Source organism: Halictus rubicundus, chromosome 15 (genome assembly GCF_050948215.1).
Source record: "Halictus rubicundus isolate RS-2024b chromosome 15, iyHalRubi1_principal, whole genome shotgun sequence".
In the NCBI taxonomy this organism is placed as follows: domain Eukaryota; kingdom Metazoa; phylum Arthropoda; class Insecta; order Hymenoptera; family Halictidae; genus Halictus; species Halictus rubicundus.
Genome location: NC_135163.1, coordinates 6991553 through 7008526, shown reverse-complemented (window position 1 = coordinate 7008526; position 16974 = coordinate 6991553). Strand labels below are relative to the sequence as shown.

At 40.9% G+C, this 16974-nt stretch overlaps 4 protein-coding genes across 8 annotated transcripts; 2 read left to right on the top strand and 2 right to left on the bottom strand.

Moving 5' to 3' along the window:
• Positions 1 to 1555: 1555 nt before the first annotated feature.
• Spn-e (tudor domain containing 9 protein spindle E) lies at positions 1556 to 7069 on the top strand. 2 transcript variants are annotated; one of them, XM_076800814.1, is made up of 7 exons: positions 1556 to 1991; positions 2054 to 2354; positions 2783 to 3240; positions 3333 to 5069; positions 5222 to 6352; positions 6457 to 6791; positions 6931 to 7069. In XM_076800814.1, exons 1-7 carry the CDS (start codon positions 1797 to 1799, stop codon positions 7067 to 7069), a joined length of 4296 nt encoding a protein of 1431 aa, XP_076656929.1. In that variant the 5' UTR covers positions 1556 to 1796. The 2 variants fall into 2 exon arrangements, with proteins under 2 accessions (XP_076656929.1, XP_076656930.1); XM_076800815.1 differs by lacking the exon at positions 1556 to 1991 and having other exon boundaries at positions 2250 to 2354; positions 2673 to 3240.
• Positions 7070 to 7163: 94 nt separating this feature from the next.
• On the bottom strand, positions 7164 to 9658 carry LOC143361439 (uncharacterized). Its single transcript, XM_076800819.1, has 8 exons — positions 9422 to 9658; positions 8894 to 9110; positions 8672 to 8822; positions 8496 to 8610; positions 8328 to 8381; positions 8047 to 8205; positions 7692 to 7816; positions 7164 to 7594 (listed from the first exon to the last, which is right to left on the bottom strand). The coding sequence occupies exons 1-8, from the start codon at positions 9516 to 9518 to the stop codon at positions 7421 to 7423; spliced, it is 1092 nt and encodes a 363-aa protein (XP_076656934.1). The 5' UTR covers positions 9519 to 9658; the 3' UTR covers positions 7164 to 7420.
• A 139-nt stretch (positions 9659 to 9797) lies between these two features.
• Positions 9798 to 15021, top strand: LOC143361440 (protein FAM50 homolog). 3 transcript variants are annotated; one of them, XR_013083450.1, is made up of 6 exons: positions 9798 to 9943; positions 10233 to 10950; positions 11043 to 11197; positions 11308 to 11420; positions 11560 to 11743; positions 14119 to 15021. XR_013083450.1 is itself a non-coding variant. In XM_076800821.1 (6 exons), the coding sequence occupies exons 2-5, from the start codon at positions 10296 to 10298 to the stop codon at positions 11678 to 11680; spliced, it is 1044 nt and encodes a 347-aa protein (XP_076656936.1). In that variant the 5' UTR covers positions 9798 to 9943; positions 10233 to 10295; the 3' UTR covers position 11681; positions 14119 to 15021. The 3 variants fall into 3 exon arrangements, 1 of the variants encoding a protein (XP_076656936.1); XR_013083451.1 differs by lacking the exon at positions 14119 to 15021 and adding an exon at positions 12018 to 12152; XM_076800821.1 differs by having other exon boundaries at positions 11560 to 11681.
• Positions 12166 to 16693, bottom strand: LOC143361437 (uncharacterized). Of its 2 annotated transcripts, XM_076800817.1 has the most exons (7): positions 16140 to 16693; positions 15061 to 15361; positions 13301 to 13539; positions 13054 to 13207; positions 12658 to 12833; positions 12426 to 12584; positions 12166 to 12354 (listed from the first exon to the last, which is right to left on the bottom strand). In XM_076800817.1, exons 1-7 carry the CDS (start codon positions 16332 to 16334, stop codon positions 12166 to 12168), a joined length of 1413 nt encoding a protein of 470 aa, XP_076656932.1. In that variant the 5' UTR covers positions 16335 to 16693. The 2 variants fall into 2 exon arrangements, with proteins under 2 accessions (XP_076656932.1, XP_076656931.1); XM_076800816.1 differs by having other exon boundaries at positions 13054 to 13539; positions 16140 to 16685.
• Positions 16694 to 16974: the final 281 nt, after the last annotated feature.

Genomic DNA, 16974 nt, shown 5'->3' with positions numbered 1-16974 from the left:
CTGACTTGTCGTTGACTTATACTACTGAAATTTCGGAGAATTTTCGGAAATTCCGAGAATCGAACTTTGTATTAGGAGAACATGATATCGAAGGAGGTGGCACGAAATTAAGTAGTACAAGTCAACGACAAGCCGGACGGCCAAAAATTTTCGAAATTTCAGTAGTACAAGTCAACGACAAGCCAGACGGTCGAGATTTTCACGAAATTTTTCGGAAAATTTGCACTTTTGTATTAGGAGAACATGATATCAAAGGAGGTATCCGATTTTCAGTAGTACAAGTCAACGTCAAGTCAGACGGCCAAAATTCTCGGAAATGTCAGTAGTACAAGTCAACGACAAGCCAGACGGTCGAGGTTTTCACGAAGTTTTTCGGAAATTTGCACTTTTGTATTAGGAGAACATGATATCAAAGGAGGTATCCGATTTTCAGTAGTACAAGTCAACGTCAAGTCAGACGGCCAAAATTCTCGGAAATGTCAGTAGTACAAGTCAACGACAAGCCAGACGGTCGAGGTTTTCACGAAATTTTTCGGAAATTTGCACTTTTGTATTAGGAGAACATGATATCAAAGGAGGTATCCGATTTTCAGTAGTACAAGTCAACGTCAAGTCAGACGGCCGAAAATTCTCGGAAATGTCAGTAGTACAAGCCAACGACAAGCCAGACGGTCGAAATTTTCACGAAATTTTTCGGAAAATTTGCACTTTTGTATTAGGAGAACATGATATCAAAGGAGGTATCCGATTTTCAGTAGTACAAGTCAACGACAAGCCAGACGGCCGAAAATTTGTCGAAATTTCAGTGGTACAAGTCAACGACAAGTCAGGCGGTCAAATTTTTCTCGAAAAGTTCGAAATTTCAGTAGTACAAGTCAACGACAAATCGGACGAGCGAAATTTTTCGAAAAATCGAACTTTGTATGAGGTGAATTTGATATTGAAGGAAGTGACACGGAATTCAGTAGTGTATGTCAATGAAAAGTCAGAACACGTTAACTGTTGTAATTAATATTCTTTATTTCTCGCCATATAAATTATATATAAAAGAGAACAAAATAGAACTAAAATATAGTGTGACCTGGGCCGTTTCGCATGTTGATCGAGTGATAGTGTACCGGTGATTGTAGCTGGTACCTTCGAGTATTTCTTCTCTTTCTGAGGATCGATCTTGATATGTTCAAGACACGCTTTTTCCTTGGCCTGAGAGCTACTGAACGCGAAAGATCCTTGCAGAAACTTAACTTTTCTCCAAGTTGGATATATTAGATCTGAAAGTATATATTTTTCAAAACAATTAAAAATGATGTAGGTTCTGAACCAGGCTAAACATTCCTTTCTGCCATGGGTGTGGGATCTGGTCCAGGCTAGAATTTAGTGTGGAGGCAGCACTGTAGCGGAGGCACAAAAACCCCTGGAGTGTGCACAATCTCGTATCCTCTCTGATATTAGTCTTCAATGATGGTAATACTCGATAGTTATCGATTGTTATCGATACATCGATAGCACCGACAATAGCGCTAATATATATATCAGTGGACAATCGATAATGTTCATAATCGCAGTATATCTAAATAGGTAAACACTAGGGTAGATACAGTTCCGACTGTTTCGATTACATATTTTGAATCAGCAAGAGTCGCACCGCACGTGGCAAGTATCGCAACAGTGTGTTATTCTTTGTCATTGTAGAAGAATGAACGATCCACTGGTTATATATATTTAGAGCTGATTTCTGTATAGATACAAATTTATTGTATGAAATAACACAAAGGTGTTTCATAAAATCGCAGAAAATGGATGTACTGGATTTATTTAGCTCAAAAGGATCATTCCAGAGAGAAATGTTGCCAGGTCCATCCAGCCGAAAGCACGTGCCAAAGGACATGTCTTTGCTGGATGCTGAATTGAATACAACAATAAGAAGTATCGAAAGTGGAACAGACTATGTGACTGAATATGTAAACCAAGAGGAGAAGGAGCTGTTAGAGGTATATTAAAGAATTATCCGAAAGTAATTTTTTCAACCCGTTTGATTTATCCTCGTTTCCAGTCGACAAACAATTTTAACACAAACGATAAAAGCAACTTCGAACTTGTATCACATGGAACAGAAGCTCCACAGGATTTATGCATTAACGAAGACACATTGAAAATATATAAAACATATGATTTTGCGTACCAGCCAAAAAATAATTTATCGATTACTTCTAAGAGGGATCAAATTGTTTCCATGATCGAAACAAATTCCGTAGTAGTGATTGAAGGACCAACTGGTTGTGGTAAAACTACTCAAGTACCTCAGTTTATTTTCGACTCCTGTTATAAGAAAAGAGTACATTGCAATATCATAGGTAATTTTGCTTTAATATTAAAATTTTTAGTATCAATCCTTTTGTGCATCTTGTGAATGCATAAAATCTATTTCTCATTTATATTAGGTCCTTCCAAAAGTTTGTTTCGCAATGTGCATGTTTCGCATTGTTATTTAACCATTTTAGTGTCACACAGTGTCATCACGCTGCTAACATTTCATGTTGAATAAAACTATGCTCAATTGGTAGTTTTGAAATGACCCCTGACACTAAAATAGTTCACACAATCTTCTGTTCGTTAATTTGTCATTAATTCCTAAGTTTCCCCTTATTTAACCACGCCATTTATTTTTCTAGAAAACAACTCTGAATTTTCACTACATGTATTAATCCCAAACGAAACGACCTTTTTGGACAACCTAATATTACTGAAAATTGAGGAAAATAATTGTTTGATTGCCTTGTAGTTACACAGCCTAGACGCATTGCCGCCATAAGTATAGCAAAGCGTGTTAGCCAAGAGAGAGACTGGCCTGTAGGCACCCTTGTTGGATACCAAGTTGGTCTGATAAATCACACATGCAAGGAGACTCGTTTAACGTACTGCACAACCGGTGTGCTCTTACATAAACTGATAAATGCGAAAAACTTGCTGGATTACACCCATATTATACTTGACGAAGTTCATGAAAGGGATCAAGACATGGACTTTCTTCTGCTTGTCGTACGCAAACTGTTGCGTACCAATTCACGGTTGGTTAAAGTGGTACTGATGTCCGCGACATTCCAAGTGGAGAAATTTGCAAAATATTTCTCCTCACCTGTGAGGAACAAGATGGTACCAGCCCCGATTGTCGATATATCGAAAAGAAGTTACTTCAACATCGGAATATTTTACCTGTGCCAGATGACTATGTTGGGTCCGGTAAGTAAACTGTATTCGAGTAATTTAGTACAGTTTACTCACAGGGAAACGTATTGTATTTACAAATGCTTGTAACATTACGCTTTTTCTAGTTCCCTGAAGTTTCCAAGACAGAGCCGAAAGTTACGAAGAAAATGATGGAATTCTGCACGAATCTCATAAAAATTCTGGACGACTTGGACATGAAAGCTGACGATGCGAACTACAATCCCGAAACAAAGGTCTACGAGAGACACGTGATCCTCGTGTTCCTACCGGGAATCAACGAGATCGAAGACATGCATAATTTGTTGTCATTACCGAAACACAGTCAAGCTAAATGGGACGTAGTGGTGCTGCACTCGTCCATAACGAATGAGGAACAACAACGAATCTTCCACAAACCGCCTTACGGTTACCGTCGCGTGATTCTGTCCACAAACATAGCTGAGAGCAGTATCACAGTGCCTGACGTAAAATACGTGATCGATTTTTGTTTAACGAAGCAGCTTGTAATCGACCCGAGGACAAACTTCCAGTGCTTGGAACTGACATGGGCGAGCAAGGCGAACTGCGAGCAAAGAGCCGGTCGTACGGGTCGTGTGATGGACGGACGAGCGTACAGACTAGTGCCGGAAGCATTCTACGAGTCTGTGCTTCCGAAGGAATCGCCTCCAGAAATATTACGGGCGCCTCTGGAGAACGTAGTATTGAAATCGAAGTTGTTAGACATGGGAGAGCCGAAAGCTATCTTGGCGCTTTCTCTGGACCCTCCAGACATCGGCAATTTAGAAAGGACGATTCTCTTGTTGAAAGAGAGCGGTGCACTGATCGACAAGCCGAACGAATTCGAACACTTCGACGGAGAACTCACGGATCTCGGTCGAGTGATGGCCAATCTCCCGGTAGACATACACATCACGAAACTTATAATGTTAGGTCATGTTTACAGCATCTTGAAGGACACCACCATCATCGCAGCTAGTTTAGCCGTGAAAGATATGTTCAACAGTCCGTTCCAGCAAAAGCTGTTGGCTTATAACGTTCGACTGAACTGGGCGGCCCATTCTTGCAGCGATTGCATAGCGTTCATGAACGTGTACAAAGTATGGATCCGCGAGAAAGCGAGTCGTCGAATAACCGACGACGCCTCGGAGAAGAGTTGGGCGACGAGGAATTTTGTACAGATCAGGGTGCTGCGAGAGGTCAAAGCCTTGATCACAGAATTGACGAAGAGACTAGAGGCGCTGGGGATAAAAGAGAGCGAGGGCGTGAACAAAGTGGTCTGGAAGGAAGCGGAACGACCGATCGTTTTAAAGTTCGTGATCGCCGGGGCGTTCTATCCGAATTATTTTGTCAGGCATGTGCCGGATGTACAGGAGCACGAGCTCGCGGGAGTCAAATTGTTGAACGGATTAGACCCTGCCACCACTGTGTACGTGCAAGGATGGCCTATGAGGCAGCCTGGACTTCTCTACGCTAAGAGAATCCAAGATATCTTCGCACAACACATGACATCCCCCAGCGGCAGAGTGAGAGTCTCCTTCGACGCTTCCTCGAGGATTTATGTACAGTTTATAAAGGATGAGTTACGTGGAAGTAATAAAGACAACGATAACATTAACACCACGAGGAAAATTTCAAATTCTGTTTATAAAGCCATCAGAATGAGGCAGATTAATATGCCGCTGGAAGTACCGATTTTGAACGAGGACGTTGCCATTCAAATGGCGGAAAAACAAAATTTAAAAAGAAAGCAATTCTTTACCAACAGCAAGGATATTAAGAACCGCGTGGGGCCACGGTTGCCAGGTTTAAGGTCGTCCCGTGTTCCCATAATCATACAACACGTACGTATGCCCGATAGTATTTGTAAATTGGATTTTTATCGATTTTTATGTATAAAACCGGGGTAACTATCAGGTGGCATTATACAAATTAACCAACAAAGACTTTTCTGACAAGAATGAAATAGCTCGACTAAGTTAGCTTAAATTTTCAGGTTGAAAGTCCCGGTCGATTTTGGGTACAAATCCGCGACTCCAGAGTGAAGAAGGAGATCGACAGGATACGTTACGCCATCGACAAGAATCTAAGGTTCCTCGAAATATTCGACACACCCCCGGAAACCGGTACAGTCGTTATCGCCCCGTACGAGGCAAACAAATGCAAATCGTATTTCCGAGCGATAGTGATGAGCCACATAACGTCGCCGGAAGTCCTAGTGCAGGTGTTCTTTATCGATTACGGTTACTCGAGCGAGTGTCGCCTGTGCGACTTGAGGCGCATAGACAGCAGCGATGTCGCCGACGTTCCCGCGTTAGCCATCGAATGCGTCCTAGCAAAGGTACAGTCGTCGTTGACGCATAGTTCGGAGAATTGGTCGGAGGCTGCGTTAGACTTTTTCTGGGTGCTGGTGCACAAACCGGGGCAGCTGCAGGGCGACATTTATTCGATCGTGAACGGCGTGATGGCGTTGGAAGTGGTGCTGCAGACCAACGAAGAAGAGATCAGCGTCAATCGGTCACTGATCGACAAAGGATTTGCGATTGAAAAAGAGGAGGGCTACTTCTCGCGGTTTAATCACGACTTAAGGATGAAACAGGCGGACATGTCCAACGAACAGTGTCTGCATTACGAACAGTTGCAACACAGCCAGGACTACATGCTGGATAATTATCCGGATCCGCCGAGCGAATCGGAGTGTTACACAAGCGTGACTCTGCGGGGCCCATTCTCGCCCTTGGAGATCGAATTGAAACACCTCGCTATAGCCGGCAGGGACAAGAGAGTCCATATAGGCATGAACTCTGTCAACTGCGTTCTGCTCGACACCGAACCGGAGGATACTTCTCAGCGGCTTCTCGTAGCTGGGTCTGTGTCACAAAACACTCACAGCAGCAATCTAACGTTGTACAACACAACGTTGATGCCACGACTCTCTGGTCTGACGGCATTGATCGTGCTGATCTTTGCACCGACGATGGAGCTGCGGCGCGATACGTACGGCAATCATTATATAGGCGCGCTGTGTGGACTTGGATTTCATCCTAAGACCAAAAACAGTTTGTTCCCGGAGCACGACATACAGCTTCAGTTCGACGCTGAGATTACCGTAGACGACCTGCAATATGTAAGCAATCGTTTAAGCTACGCATTAGATCAGGGAAGTCTCCTTAAAAAATCACCCTGAGACGAAATTCTTACTTTCTAATATTGTTTCCGTTCATTCGTCAGATAAACAGATTGCGGCATTGGATGAACATTGGAATGCAAATCAACCACGAATCCAGGAGCACGGACAACATGGAAGAGACAATAATTTGTCAGAACAGAATAAAGGACGCGTTGTTCAAACTGATCGAGAAAACACGAAAGCCTCAGCCTTTGGAAATGATCAATAATTTCGACATGTGGAATTTGTACGACAATCTCCTGTATCTGCGACCTAGTAGAACGTCGATGATCGTGAACAATATATATAAGTTGCACAACGCATTGGAGCTGGAAGAAACCAATCAGTTGCAGGAGATTATAGAGCATGTGAAAAAGTTGCGGGCGTTGACAGTCGAGTAAGTAATGACCCAGCGAAAATGTATCTTACGAGGAATGATCCCAAACACGGAAATTCGAAAAATTATGAAACTTTGATCATTCCTTGTTTAGTTCTAGTATGAAACATTAACATATGTTCCACTTCTAATTTGACAGAGATCCAAGGAAATCCGGAACCACTGATATTCTCTGCAAAGTATGCCAAGTGGTATTGAACGATCTTTACGATCTCCGCAGTCACTTGTTCACTAACAATCACAGAAAAAACGAAAGACAGCTGGGCATACAGCTTTAATCGACTACAATCAAAATGATGAAACACATTTAATGACGAAAACAGTATTGTTATTATTAATTATTTTGTTACTTTATGTTTCTGACGAGCGCTATGGAAACCAAAAACTAGGTTAAATTTATTTTAGCGTAAAATACTTTTTTTACAAGATGTTTATATTTTTTTGTATAACGGACGTAAAAGTGGAACCTAGTTGTTGTAAATTTCGTTCCAAATGTTCAATATCTGTATTTGAGTAGTGTTACAATACGGAAAAAAAATATATATAAATAAAACTTTTCTTACAATAATGATGTTGACAAATATACAGATGCGTTGGGATATTTTTTGATGCAAGCAAACGACAATACCCTAAACTTCTCTCTGAAGATATCTTGCGCCGGGCTGAGTGTATAGCAATCGGCCGGGAACGTTAGCGCCGGATGCGCTTACATAAGTTCCGGGTGGCGGGGGTGGATAAGGAGCGGGTGGTGGTTGAGGTGCTCTCACTGGATATCCAGATGTAATTCCTCCGGTCTTCGCACCCTAAATAAAGAGAAAAGGTAGTCTATATTGTTTTGATTCCGTAATGCTGTACATTACTGTACATTGATTGCGTAATACTTCGAAGTGCAAGGAATACCTGTGGTGGTTGTTGAATCGGAATAGCTCCGCCATGAACGGTAACGTGACTGCTTGGCCGCAAATAAAATTTATCCTCCGCGTAGGCACCTTTGTGATCCAATGAATGTAAGCTTGTTACGTATGCTAACAAATGAAAACATGTTTCAACGCTTCGTTGACTTGTGTGACTCAATTCTAACAAAACACAGGATGAGACAATAACTTGGCTGCTATTGGCGAAAATATCTCGATAAAATATTAAGACATCAAAAATCTAACGATTGCGTGGCGTGTCTTACTTAACGTAAAGGAACTTTTGTTCGAAACCTTTTGAAACAGTTAGTTCACCCTGTACATTATAGATTTTTATATACCGGGTTGATGTGTCGATAGAGTTCCTCTGTTCCCAGAAAGGTACACCGACTTAGCAGGCTCGGGTTCTCGAGATGGTTGCGTGGTAGGAGCTGAATAGCTGTAGACACTTTGACCGGTAGGAGTAGAATAAAAACTCGAGGCGGAGTACTGATTGTTCTCTGAAAGCCAAGAGAGAAGGGGACGGTTAACAGCGAGAAAATGCAAACGATTCTGTTGATGGTTGGTTTAAAAAAAAAATAAAAAAAAGAACATGGAAATTAAAGAAGATTTATTCACTCACTGTTCCAGAGAACAGCTCGGGAATCGCCAGATCTCCTAGCAGCTTCCTCAGATTCTATAGAGGCACAAATATCTACGTTTAATACTGTCTCTCTTTTGTCTTTGTAAATATATATAAATACAAATCTTTTAGCACCAAGGTAGACATGATCTACGTGCATGTACTTACTAGTGGGTGGAGGATTGTAACTTGGAATCGACGGTGCTGGTTTGTACCCATAACCAGCATGATACGGTGATGCTGTTGGTGGTGGCGACGGACTATGTGTTCTCTTTAATGGCCCCTATAGAGGTGATAACATAGAAACTGTTGCTGATGAAAATATAGAAATAATATGCACTTACGCTTGGCAATAAAGTATGCGTCGGTGTGCCAACGGTAACTTTATAAAGAGGACTACTGCTTTGCGGTAGAGGAAGGAACACTTGCGGATGAACCACCCTAGGACTAGCTCCCGGATATCCTCCCACCGCTGTTAACACTTCGGAGCAAACACTGCAGAACAACGATGTTCGATTATAACGCATCGAAGAACAGTCCCAACTCCGTAACAAATAAATACAGACTTTGCTTCTTTGATCAACTGCCTCCTTCTATTGTCGTCTTCGTTCAGAACTTTCTTCAATTGTAGAAATAATTGATGCTTCTCGTCCTTTAATTGAGAGAGCTCGTTCTCGAGGGTGGATATCTGTTCCCTAGTTTCGCCAAGAGTCATCACATCCTGCTTCTGCTGACGTTCCCTTTCTTTCCTTAATCGTTCTTCCTCCGCGTCTGCTTCTTGCTCTACATATTTGTAACATACGTACGTAAGCAATCAACGTTTTCCTTCTATTTATAGTTCACAAAAAAAATCCTATTTAACATCAGGTTTACGGGACGTGAATTGTTCAACAAATTTTAGTGCTCCGTGGACCTAATGTTAATGAACACCCTGTATAATATAAATATGTATGCGAGTTCGAAGTGACAGGGTACTATAGGAGATGAAACGATCAAAATTGGGCAGTGGTTTTGTATCTGTCACGAAGCTGGGGAACGATGGTATTTTGTAGGTACAATGACTTTTGCAGGATTTAATGTGAAAGCTAGGTTACCTTGCTTCTTCCGTTGTCTTTCTCTAGTTATGTGAGTTTTTAGCGCCTGCCACATCTGCTCGCTGCGCTGAGGGGGGCCCACGATCACCGCAGGCATTTTTATTCGATTGTTCCTTCACTTCAACGCGATATAATTCTGTCACAATTTGATGACAAGTCGTTGCCTGCATTTCCAGACGTATTTTTTGTATACATCTTTGTGTTGACATGTATGTACTGATCCACACACTAGCGGAAGAAAACTATCGACGGTACGGTCGAGAATTATCGATAATCGACAACCATCGATGGCGAGTGGTTCTGTTATCGGAAATTATCGATAGTGCCAACTATCGATACTCGTTATCCACTATTTCAATTTTCAACACCAGGTGGCAGACACCTCGAACCACAAACGTGAAAAACAGTGCATTAAACTGGAACTGCATTTTTTAATCTTGGAGGTATTATCGAGTGGTTTTCACGTTGTATAATTTGCTATATTTGTACCAAATAGTATTACGAGTAACTGAACAAAACTCGGTAAGTGACATCTTCTTCCTTTTTGTTAAATAATCGTATTGTTTACGGTGGCGTAGGTTCTGTTGACACTCGTGCGGGCTCTATATTTCCGTATTTATGGAGGTGCATGCGTTATTTATTGATATTTTGACGTTTTATTTGTTGATTTCCTATATCCAGACTTGATCAAATGTATTATTTTATTGTTAATAGCATGCTTGAACGCACCAGTATAATTTCAATTGCGGGTACAAACTTTTGTGGACCGTTGCATCTACACATCCTATTTTCACAAAATTTCTTTTTACAGATTGCGACTATAATAAAAAAAAATCATTCATTTTTATTGGATCTTTTAAAATAAGATCAAAATATGGCACACTACAAGGGAGCAGCCAGTGAAGCTGGCCGCGCAATGCAGTTGATGAAGAAGCGAGAAATCGCTCAACAGGAAATAGAGTTAAGGAAAAAGAAGATAGAAGATGACCTGAAAATTCACAATATAGAAAACAAATTTGCAACGCATTACAATGCTGTTGAACAACAGTTAAAAACATCTACCATTGGTTTGGTCACATTGAATGAAATGAAAGCGAAACAGGAGAACATAGTGAAGGAACGTGAGAGGAAGCTTGCCCAGAAAGAGCGCGAGAAAGAACAGGAAAAAGAAAGAGCTCTTGCTGCGAAACAAGCTGAGAAGAATAAGCAGAAGAAACAGATACAAGCCTTATCATTTAATTTGGAAGAGGATGAAGTGGAAGTGTCCGACGAAGAGCCAGAAGAGAAATTAGAAAAGATGAGAGACAGCGACGACGATAAACCAATGATAAAAAAAATAAAGAAAAATCCAGATGTCGACACAAGTTTTCTACCCGACAGAGAGAGAGAAGAGGAAGAAAACAGATTGAGGGAAGAATTGAGGCAAGAATGGGCGAGAAAACAGAATGCGTTGAAAGAGGAGGAGATAGAGATCACTTTCAGTTATTGGGATGGTTCTGGGCACAGGCGAAGCGTTATCATGAAGAAAGGTAAAGGCCTACATGTTTATCAAATTTTATAACATTATATCCGTCTACTAAATTATTAGATACTAATTGTTACTAGTTCGCACTGTTGGCAGGTAATTCCATCTACCAACTCCTTCAAAGATGCCTGGAGGTTTTGAGACGTGAATTCAGTGAACTGAAAACGGTCATGGCTGACCAGTTAATGTATGTGAAAGAGGATCTCATTTTACCACATCATTATACATTTTACGACTTCATTGTGACAAAGGTAAATGTTGTATGAAGTATGCAGATTCACAGTGAGTGGGCTGTTTCTATAAAATAGGTGGAATAAATAAAAATAAAAATATGAGAATTGCATGCTGATATATATTCCAGGCACGAGGCAAAAGTGGACCACTTTTCACATTCGATGTTCATGACGACATTCGTGTCATGCACGACGCTTCTGTTGAAACAGAAGAGTCTCATGCTGGAAAAGTATTACTCAGGTAAATTTTTTAACTTTCTGAAAATTTGACCAAACTACTTTAATTCGAAATGTTAGAAGGATGAGTTTCCTAGCTGATGTAAAAAAGTTTTTGAAAAAATTGCAATTGGCTATTTCACTGATTCATCGATCATTCACAGATCATGGTACGAAAGGAACAAGCACATATTCCCTGCCAGCAGATGGGAGCCTTTCGACCCAACAAAGAGCTACGACAAGTACACGGTGTCCGACAAAAATAGAAAAAAGGATAAAATTTAATGTACATAGTATAGGAAATGATTGTACATGATCAACGATGCATATTGTGTTCAATAGAAGACCGTAAGTTGAATATATATATATTGTCGCAGGTGTTAAACATTCGGGACGTATATTAATATATATTTAATTATAGTCATTTGAAATTTACAATGTCCTTAATCGATAAGGATAGTGAGTAGGCACTGCTTAAACTAGAAGCCAAAATTATTTTGTACATTCAAAATAATGCATAGAAATTCCTTTAAGCTATTTCTTAGAAAAATATTTCATAATATTTTTATATTTAATATTGTTAATAATATTTTCTTAACGGTGATCTCATTTGTTGTTTTAGCATTTCATTTTGATTTTGTTCAAAGACCTGACAATACTAGGAGAAACTCGATACTCTTTCGAAGAGAGTTACATATGTACGAGATGAATTACAGAATTTTAGAAAAAGTACATCTGTCTCATATGTTCGTCTCAACTTCGGCGACATTTCAAATTGACGATGGATCAATGATACCGGCCTCCTTGATCACTTCAGCCAGAAGATCTTTATCAACACCTCGCAGGCTCTCCATTGTCGGCAAACTGTCTATCGTGGAGACCATAGTACTTCTATCAGACATGCTATCGGCCGCCCCCAAAAATCGCCCACGATCATTGCGGAGATCCTTCTGATAGACCTGTTAATTTAAAAATTTCAAACAGCATTTACGTTACGAGCTCTTCCGCGAACGGTCTCGCGTTCACTCACGGAAAGTTTCTTCTCCGCTTCTAACAGTATATTCTTCGCTTCGTCGTCCACAACGTAAGGATTTTTATCAAAATCGAACGCGTCAGCCATTACTCTCTCAACGTCGCTCGACGTACTCGTTATTTCCCATTGTTCGTTCAGCGATTCCCGATCGTTCGACTAACAAAACGCGATCGATCACAACGTGCCCTATACTTTCGAAGCCTTCAAGGAAATCTGATTTAATACTTACTGAATCACAAGGATCGCTAGCGTTCGTGGTACCCTCGTTTCTAAATGCTTGCAGCTTAAGATCGTTTGCCTCGAGCGATATGTTTGATACGTTATCGGTGTATGATTCTGCCTTTGCAGCGGTCGAATCGTTTTTGTCATATTTCAAACACAATTCTTTAGTATTTCTTTCGTTTTCTTTTTTTTTTTCATTTTTTTAATTATGTAAATAAATAGAGTATTAGACATTTATATACATGCATGTATGTATATATGTACAAAATACATATACATATACATTCACAACGTATGCTATCTTATGTAACAGCCGATGGGATAGTGTTCTCACAGTTTCGCAAACTAACGGAAAATATACATTAGCACGAGAGTTCTTCATTTTTCGTTCTTATTGTCATACCTGCACTAAGTGTTACATATGACGGACACAATCGAAGAAACAGCTGCGTATTCTCAGCCAGCTTCCCGTTCTCGGACGAACCGGCGGCTGACAAAATCTTTCTCAGCCTTTCCCGATTCTCCCGTTGGCAAATCGACGTTTCTTCTCTTGCTTTCTGCGGTATGATTATACGCGTACGTGTGTATGCGTTGCGTGGCGTGTTTATGTCAGAAAAAGGTTGTTCTAATAACGGAAAGGGGATATTCACCTTGACTCGGCCATTCATTCTCCGCATTAGATTATCAAGAGTTTTCACCTCTGAGATCTCTTTCTCTATACACTCGTCGTCGGTCGCGTACGTCCATTTGTCCGAGCAATCGGTAACGTTCTCGCTGTCGTTATCGAACGATTCCTCGGTGAGGCATCCCTGTAGGGATCCCGTGTCCAATTCGGCTAATTCCTTCAACGATCTTAGCTCCTTCAACGCGACCATCGCGTCGTCTATATCTGCACTTTTTCTCGCACGTTATTCGCCGTTCCAATCGTATACATACACAGTAGCACAGCGATACGCAGAATGTCTCGAACACGTTTGTTCCCCTTGAGACATACTGCGTACGTAGAAACGTGTACGCAAACGGAAATCAATCGGACAAGTGTCCACCAGGGACTGAAAAGTGATTGTTTCAAACTGCATGTGTATATCGGTTCTCCCCAGTAAGCAAAATTTTCTATGAATTTGCCATTAAAATTTGAACCGAAGCTGTTTTCAATCCCTGATGTACATGTCGAAGCATAGCACTTCCTCCGTAGCGTCGACCCCCATCTGTATCCCTACTATATCATGGCACAACCAATCCCGAACGTCGCGCGCGACCTTACGGAGGAAACGCTGCAACACATTCGCACCGGATCACGCGTATACGAGCCTTTAGATTTCTTCGCTCTTCCGTCCTAAAATAAATGGTTCAATCTCTCTTTGGATATGTTAGAATAGATATTTTTAGCAGCTACACGTATTAGTCGTATAACAATTTACAGTAGTTTGTTTGTTTGTTTTTTAACATAATGTGTGTAACTTTTCAGAAAACGACCCGGCGCGAATGCGTGAATTCCCGCGGAAATGCTGTGATGTGCAGAAGCGAGATCGAATCAAACATTTAAAGGACTATTCTTCGACTAACAATTTACACAAGTACATAAGAGAAATATTTCTCGCACGACGAGGAAAGCCGTGGTTCTCGGTACTCTCTTGTAAGAATGTACAGAGTAGGTCGCCCCTTAAGTTCGTGCTGCCAGTTCGGTGGTATGCGCGTCTGTCGATTTCGAAAAATTTTGGATTCTAAGCGGTCCGACAGAGCGATGGAAATTATCCAATGAGTGTCTGCATCGTCTGTCGAAACGTTCTGGACGTTTAATTGCTAAATTTCAGTGGACCCATTACACATCGTAGACATTTGACTCGCTGATTATCACTTTTGCGTAGTATAAAATTGATTCCTAGGTAAAAAATTGGAAAGTGTCGACGTTACAAGAATATACAGCGGCGAGAATAAAAATATTCACGCACCGATCGCGGTTTGCCAATACTATTAGATCACGAAACGCTGAATAGAGGATTACGATCAGACTATGCTTTAATAAAAAATAACAAAAAATTATATATTCTCACAGAATAATCTGATATAATCGTTAATTAAGCGTTTCCGATAGAAACCGGTTGGTGTATGAATATTTTCCCGGTCCACCAACGGAAACTCTAATATATAGTTCTAACGGTTACGTTACGACGACTACAATGAAATAAATATGAAAGAAATATGCGTGTAACGAGGGAGAGCGTTCTTCTCGCACATGTTCAGAACAAGTCGCGAAACACCGATATAATACTTGCAAACGTTGGAGTAGAAACCGTCACGAATTTATGGCACGACCTAATGATAACGACGATGAATTATCTTAGCGTTGATCATCATTCATCGGCCTCTTCTTAGGCATTATTACTAGAACTAGGTAATACGAAAGTACCTCTTTTTGTTTTCCACGATATTTTCGTGTCATCTATCTCATCCCATTCGGTGGACGAGTTTGTGGTTTGGGTGATGGTTTGTGTTTTAGGTACTTTTGGTGTTTGTCCTTCTGTGCTGTTGCTCTTCGCGATACCGATGGAACAGGTTGTTTTCGCTTTGGTTTCCGCGGAGGTAACATGCGACGACTGATTGCTGTTTGTTTTACGACGTATCGTCGATTGTGTTGTGCACTCTTCCTCGTCGCTGCTGCCCTCCGTGTATAGTTCCTCCCCCGATATCCATAGCTCTTCTTCCTCTTCCTAAAAAAACGTAGGCTGTACAATGTGCAACCATGTTATTATTAACACTAGATGATCGATTCAGCAAATTATGAAATAAATTTATTTTTTTCACCGAGAACAATACAAGCATCTCTTGAACTTCACCGGAAAACGATACAGAGTGTACCTCTGAGAAGTTACGTTCAGTGAACGGAGTGTAGAAATATTTCTTTGAAGCGTAGCATAAGAAAGTGTGAGAATATGTAAGCTATAAATGGTTCGATCATGTTCAAAGTCATTGAGATGGCACAAAGGTGTATCCAGCAGAAATTATGAAAGATTTATTATTAACTATAAAATATCTTATGAACTTTCCTAGAAAATGATATAGGATGTACCATTGGAAAATTACATTCAATAAACAGAATATCTGAGCTATACAATGCTGAATTATGTTATTATTAACATCAGATAGAGTCATTGAAATGGTAAAGCTATATCCAGCAGAAATTACCAAATGAATTCATTTTGAACAGTAAAAAAATGTGCAGTTTTAAAGTGTAAAACAAATATGAGCTAAATATAATCCTAGGTTCACTCGTGCGACTATTTCTGAAGAGTGTGCAGGGGTTAAGGTCATCGCAATGGCAGAGGTGCCTACAGTAGAAATTGTCAAATTTAGTTTTGCATGTAGAACAATTTAAAGAAGTGCCTGATTCGAATTTGTAGGTGAAGGGTTTCTAGGAATTCAGATCCCGTAAGCAGGATAGAGAGATAATGTTTTGAACCACTTTCGAAAAAGAAGTTGGAGCCCTACCTCTTTTATTATTCTGGCAAGTTGCGATTGCACGGCGGCCTTCATCAGCTGCTCCTGCGATGTCATGTTGGTTGTCATTTCGCTGGCCAGCCTAGTCCTAAATAGAACACAGAGAATACACGAATGAGTAACTCCGTGGTGCACGGTGCACGGTGCACGGGTGTTGCGTGAAGAACGACCAAGTGCAATCGACATTGCAGGACCATCGCCGTGCAGAAAGTCGGCTCAAAGGGACCGCCGAGCCGTGTAATCGCAACTCTATGTATATATCGCCTTTAGTGAACTTTTGACCGATCGCGGAATCTTCGCAAAACTCTTCCGAAATAGATCAAACGATCGCCAGGGGAAAATTAATCCCGGCTGCGTTCACGGGATTTTCCGAACTTTCTTGTTTTTTTCCCTTCTCTCTCTCCCTTTCACGCAATTCGATCGATCCGAAACACTGTACCGAGAGCGTCCTTGAACTAGGAAAATCTAGAGCAAGGGCGACACGGGTCAGGGTTATGCGTCACAGTAACAATGCGTGGTGTTCGAATTCAGGGTCACCGGCTTCACTCTATCATCCAAGACGTGCGACACACAATTTTCGATCGAATTCAAAAATTTTACGCGTTCCCGACGAAAGTCCGTCGCTTCGACGAAGAAAATTTGATAATTTTGCTTCGCAGTCGAATCTCTTTCAGTCACTAAAAAAGAAAAAGGAGAAAAAAAAACATTTATTTACGGAAAGATTCGCAGGTCTAGTCGCCGCTACTGCATTCGAAGGATATTTTAGTCGACGCGTGAATATGCGATGCATTTGTATGATATTTGTTTGGTGTCGGTGCTAGGGGTT

Bases quoted from the DNA above. Each gene is read 5' to 3' on its own strand.
- Spn-e (XM_076800814.1), top strand. From the start codon at position 1,797: ATGGATGTACTGGATTTATTTAGCTCAAAAGGATCATTCCAGAGAGAA. The intron at 1,992-2,053 runs GTATATTAAAGA...CCTCGTTTCCAG, and splicing joins AGGAGAAGGAGCTGTTAGAG to TCGACAAACAATTTTAACAC. The intron at 5,070-5,221 runs GTACGTATGCCC...TTAAATTTTCAG, and splicing joins TTCCCATAATCATACAACAC to GTTGAAAGTCCCGGTCGATT.
- LOC143361437 (XM_076800816.1), bottom strand. From the start codon at position 16,334: ATGTCGATTGCACTTGGTCGTTCTTCACGCAACACCCGTGCACCGTGC. The intron at 15,362-16,139 runs GTAGGGCTCCAA...ACGTTTTTTTAG, and splicing joins TTGCCAGAATAATAAAAGAG to GAAGAGGAAGAAGAGCTATG. The intron at 12,355-12,425 runs GTGAGTGAACGC...TTAAATTAACAG, and splicing joins AAGCGGAGAAGAAACTTTCC to GTCTATCAGAAGGATCTCCG.
- LOC143361439 (XM_076800819.1), bottom strand. From the start codon at position 9,518: ATGCCTGCGGTGATCGTGGGCCCCCCTCAGCGCAGCGAGCAGATGTGG. The intron at 8,823-8,893 runs GTCTGTATTTAT...GTTGTTCTGCAG, and splicing joins CAGTTGATCAAAGAAGCAAA to TGTTTGCTCCGAAGTGTTAA. The intron at 8,382-8,495 runs GTAAGTACATGC...GTGCCTCTATAG, and splicing joins TTACAATCCTCCACCCACTA to AATCTGAGGAAGCTGCTAGG.
- LOC143361440 (XM_076800821.1), top strand. From the start codon at position 10,296: ATGGCACACTACAAGGGAGCAGCCAGTGAAGCTGGCCGCGCAATGCAG. The intron at 10,951-11,042 runs GTAAAGGCCTAC...CACTGTTGGCAG, and splicing joins AAGCGTTATCATGAAGAAAG to GTAATTCCATCTACCAACTC. The intron at 11,198-11,307 runs GTAAATGTTGTA...TATATATTCCAG, and splicing joins ACGACTTCATTGTGACAAAG to GCACGAGGCAAAAGTGGACC.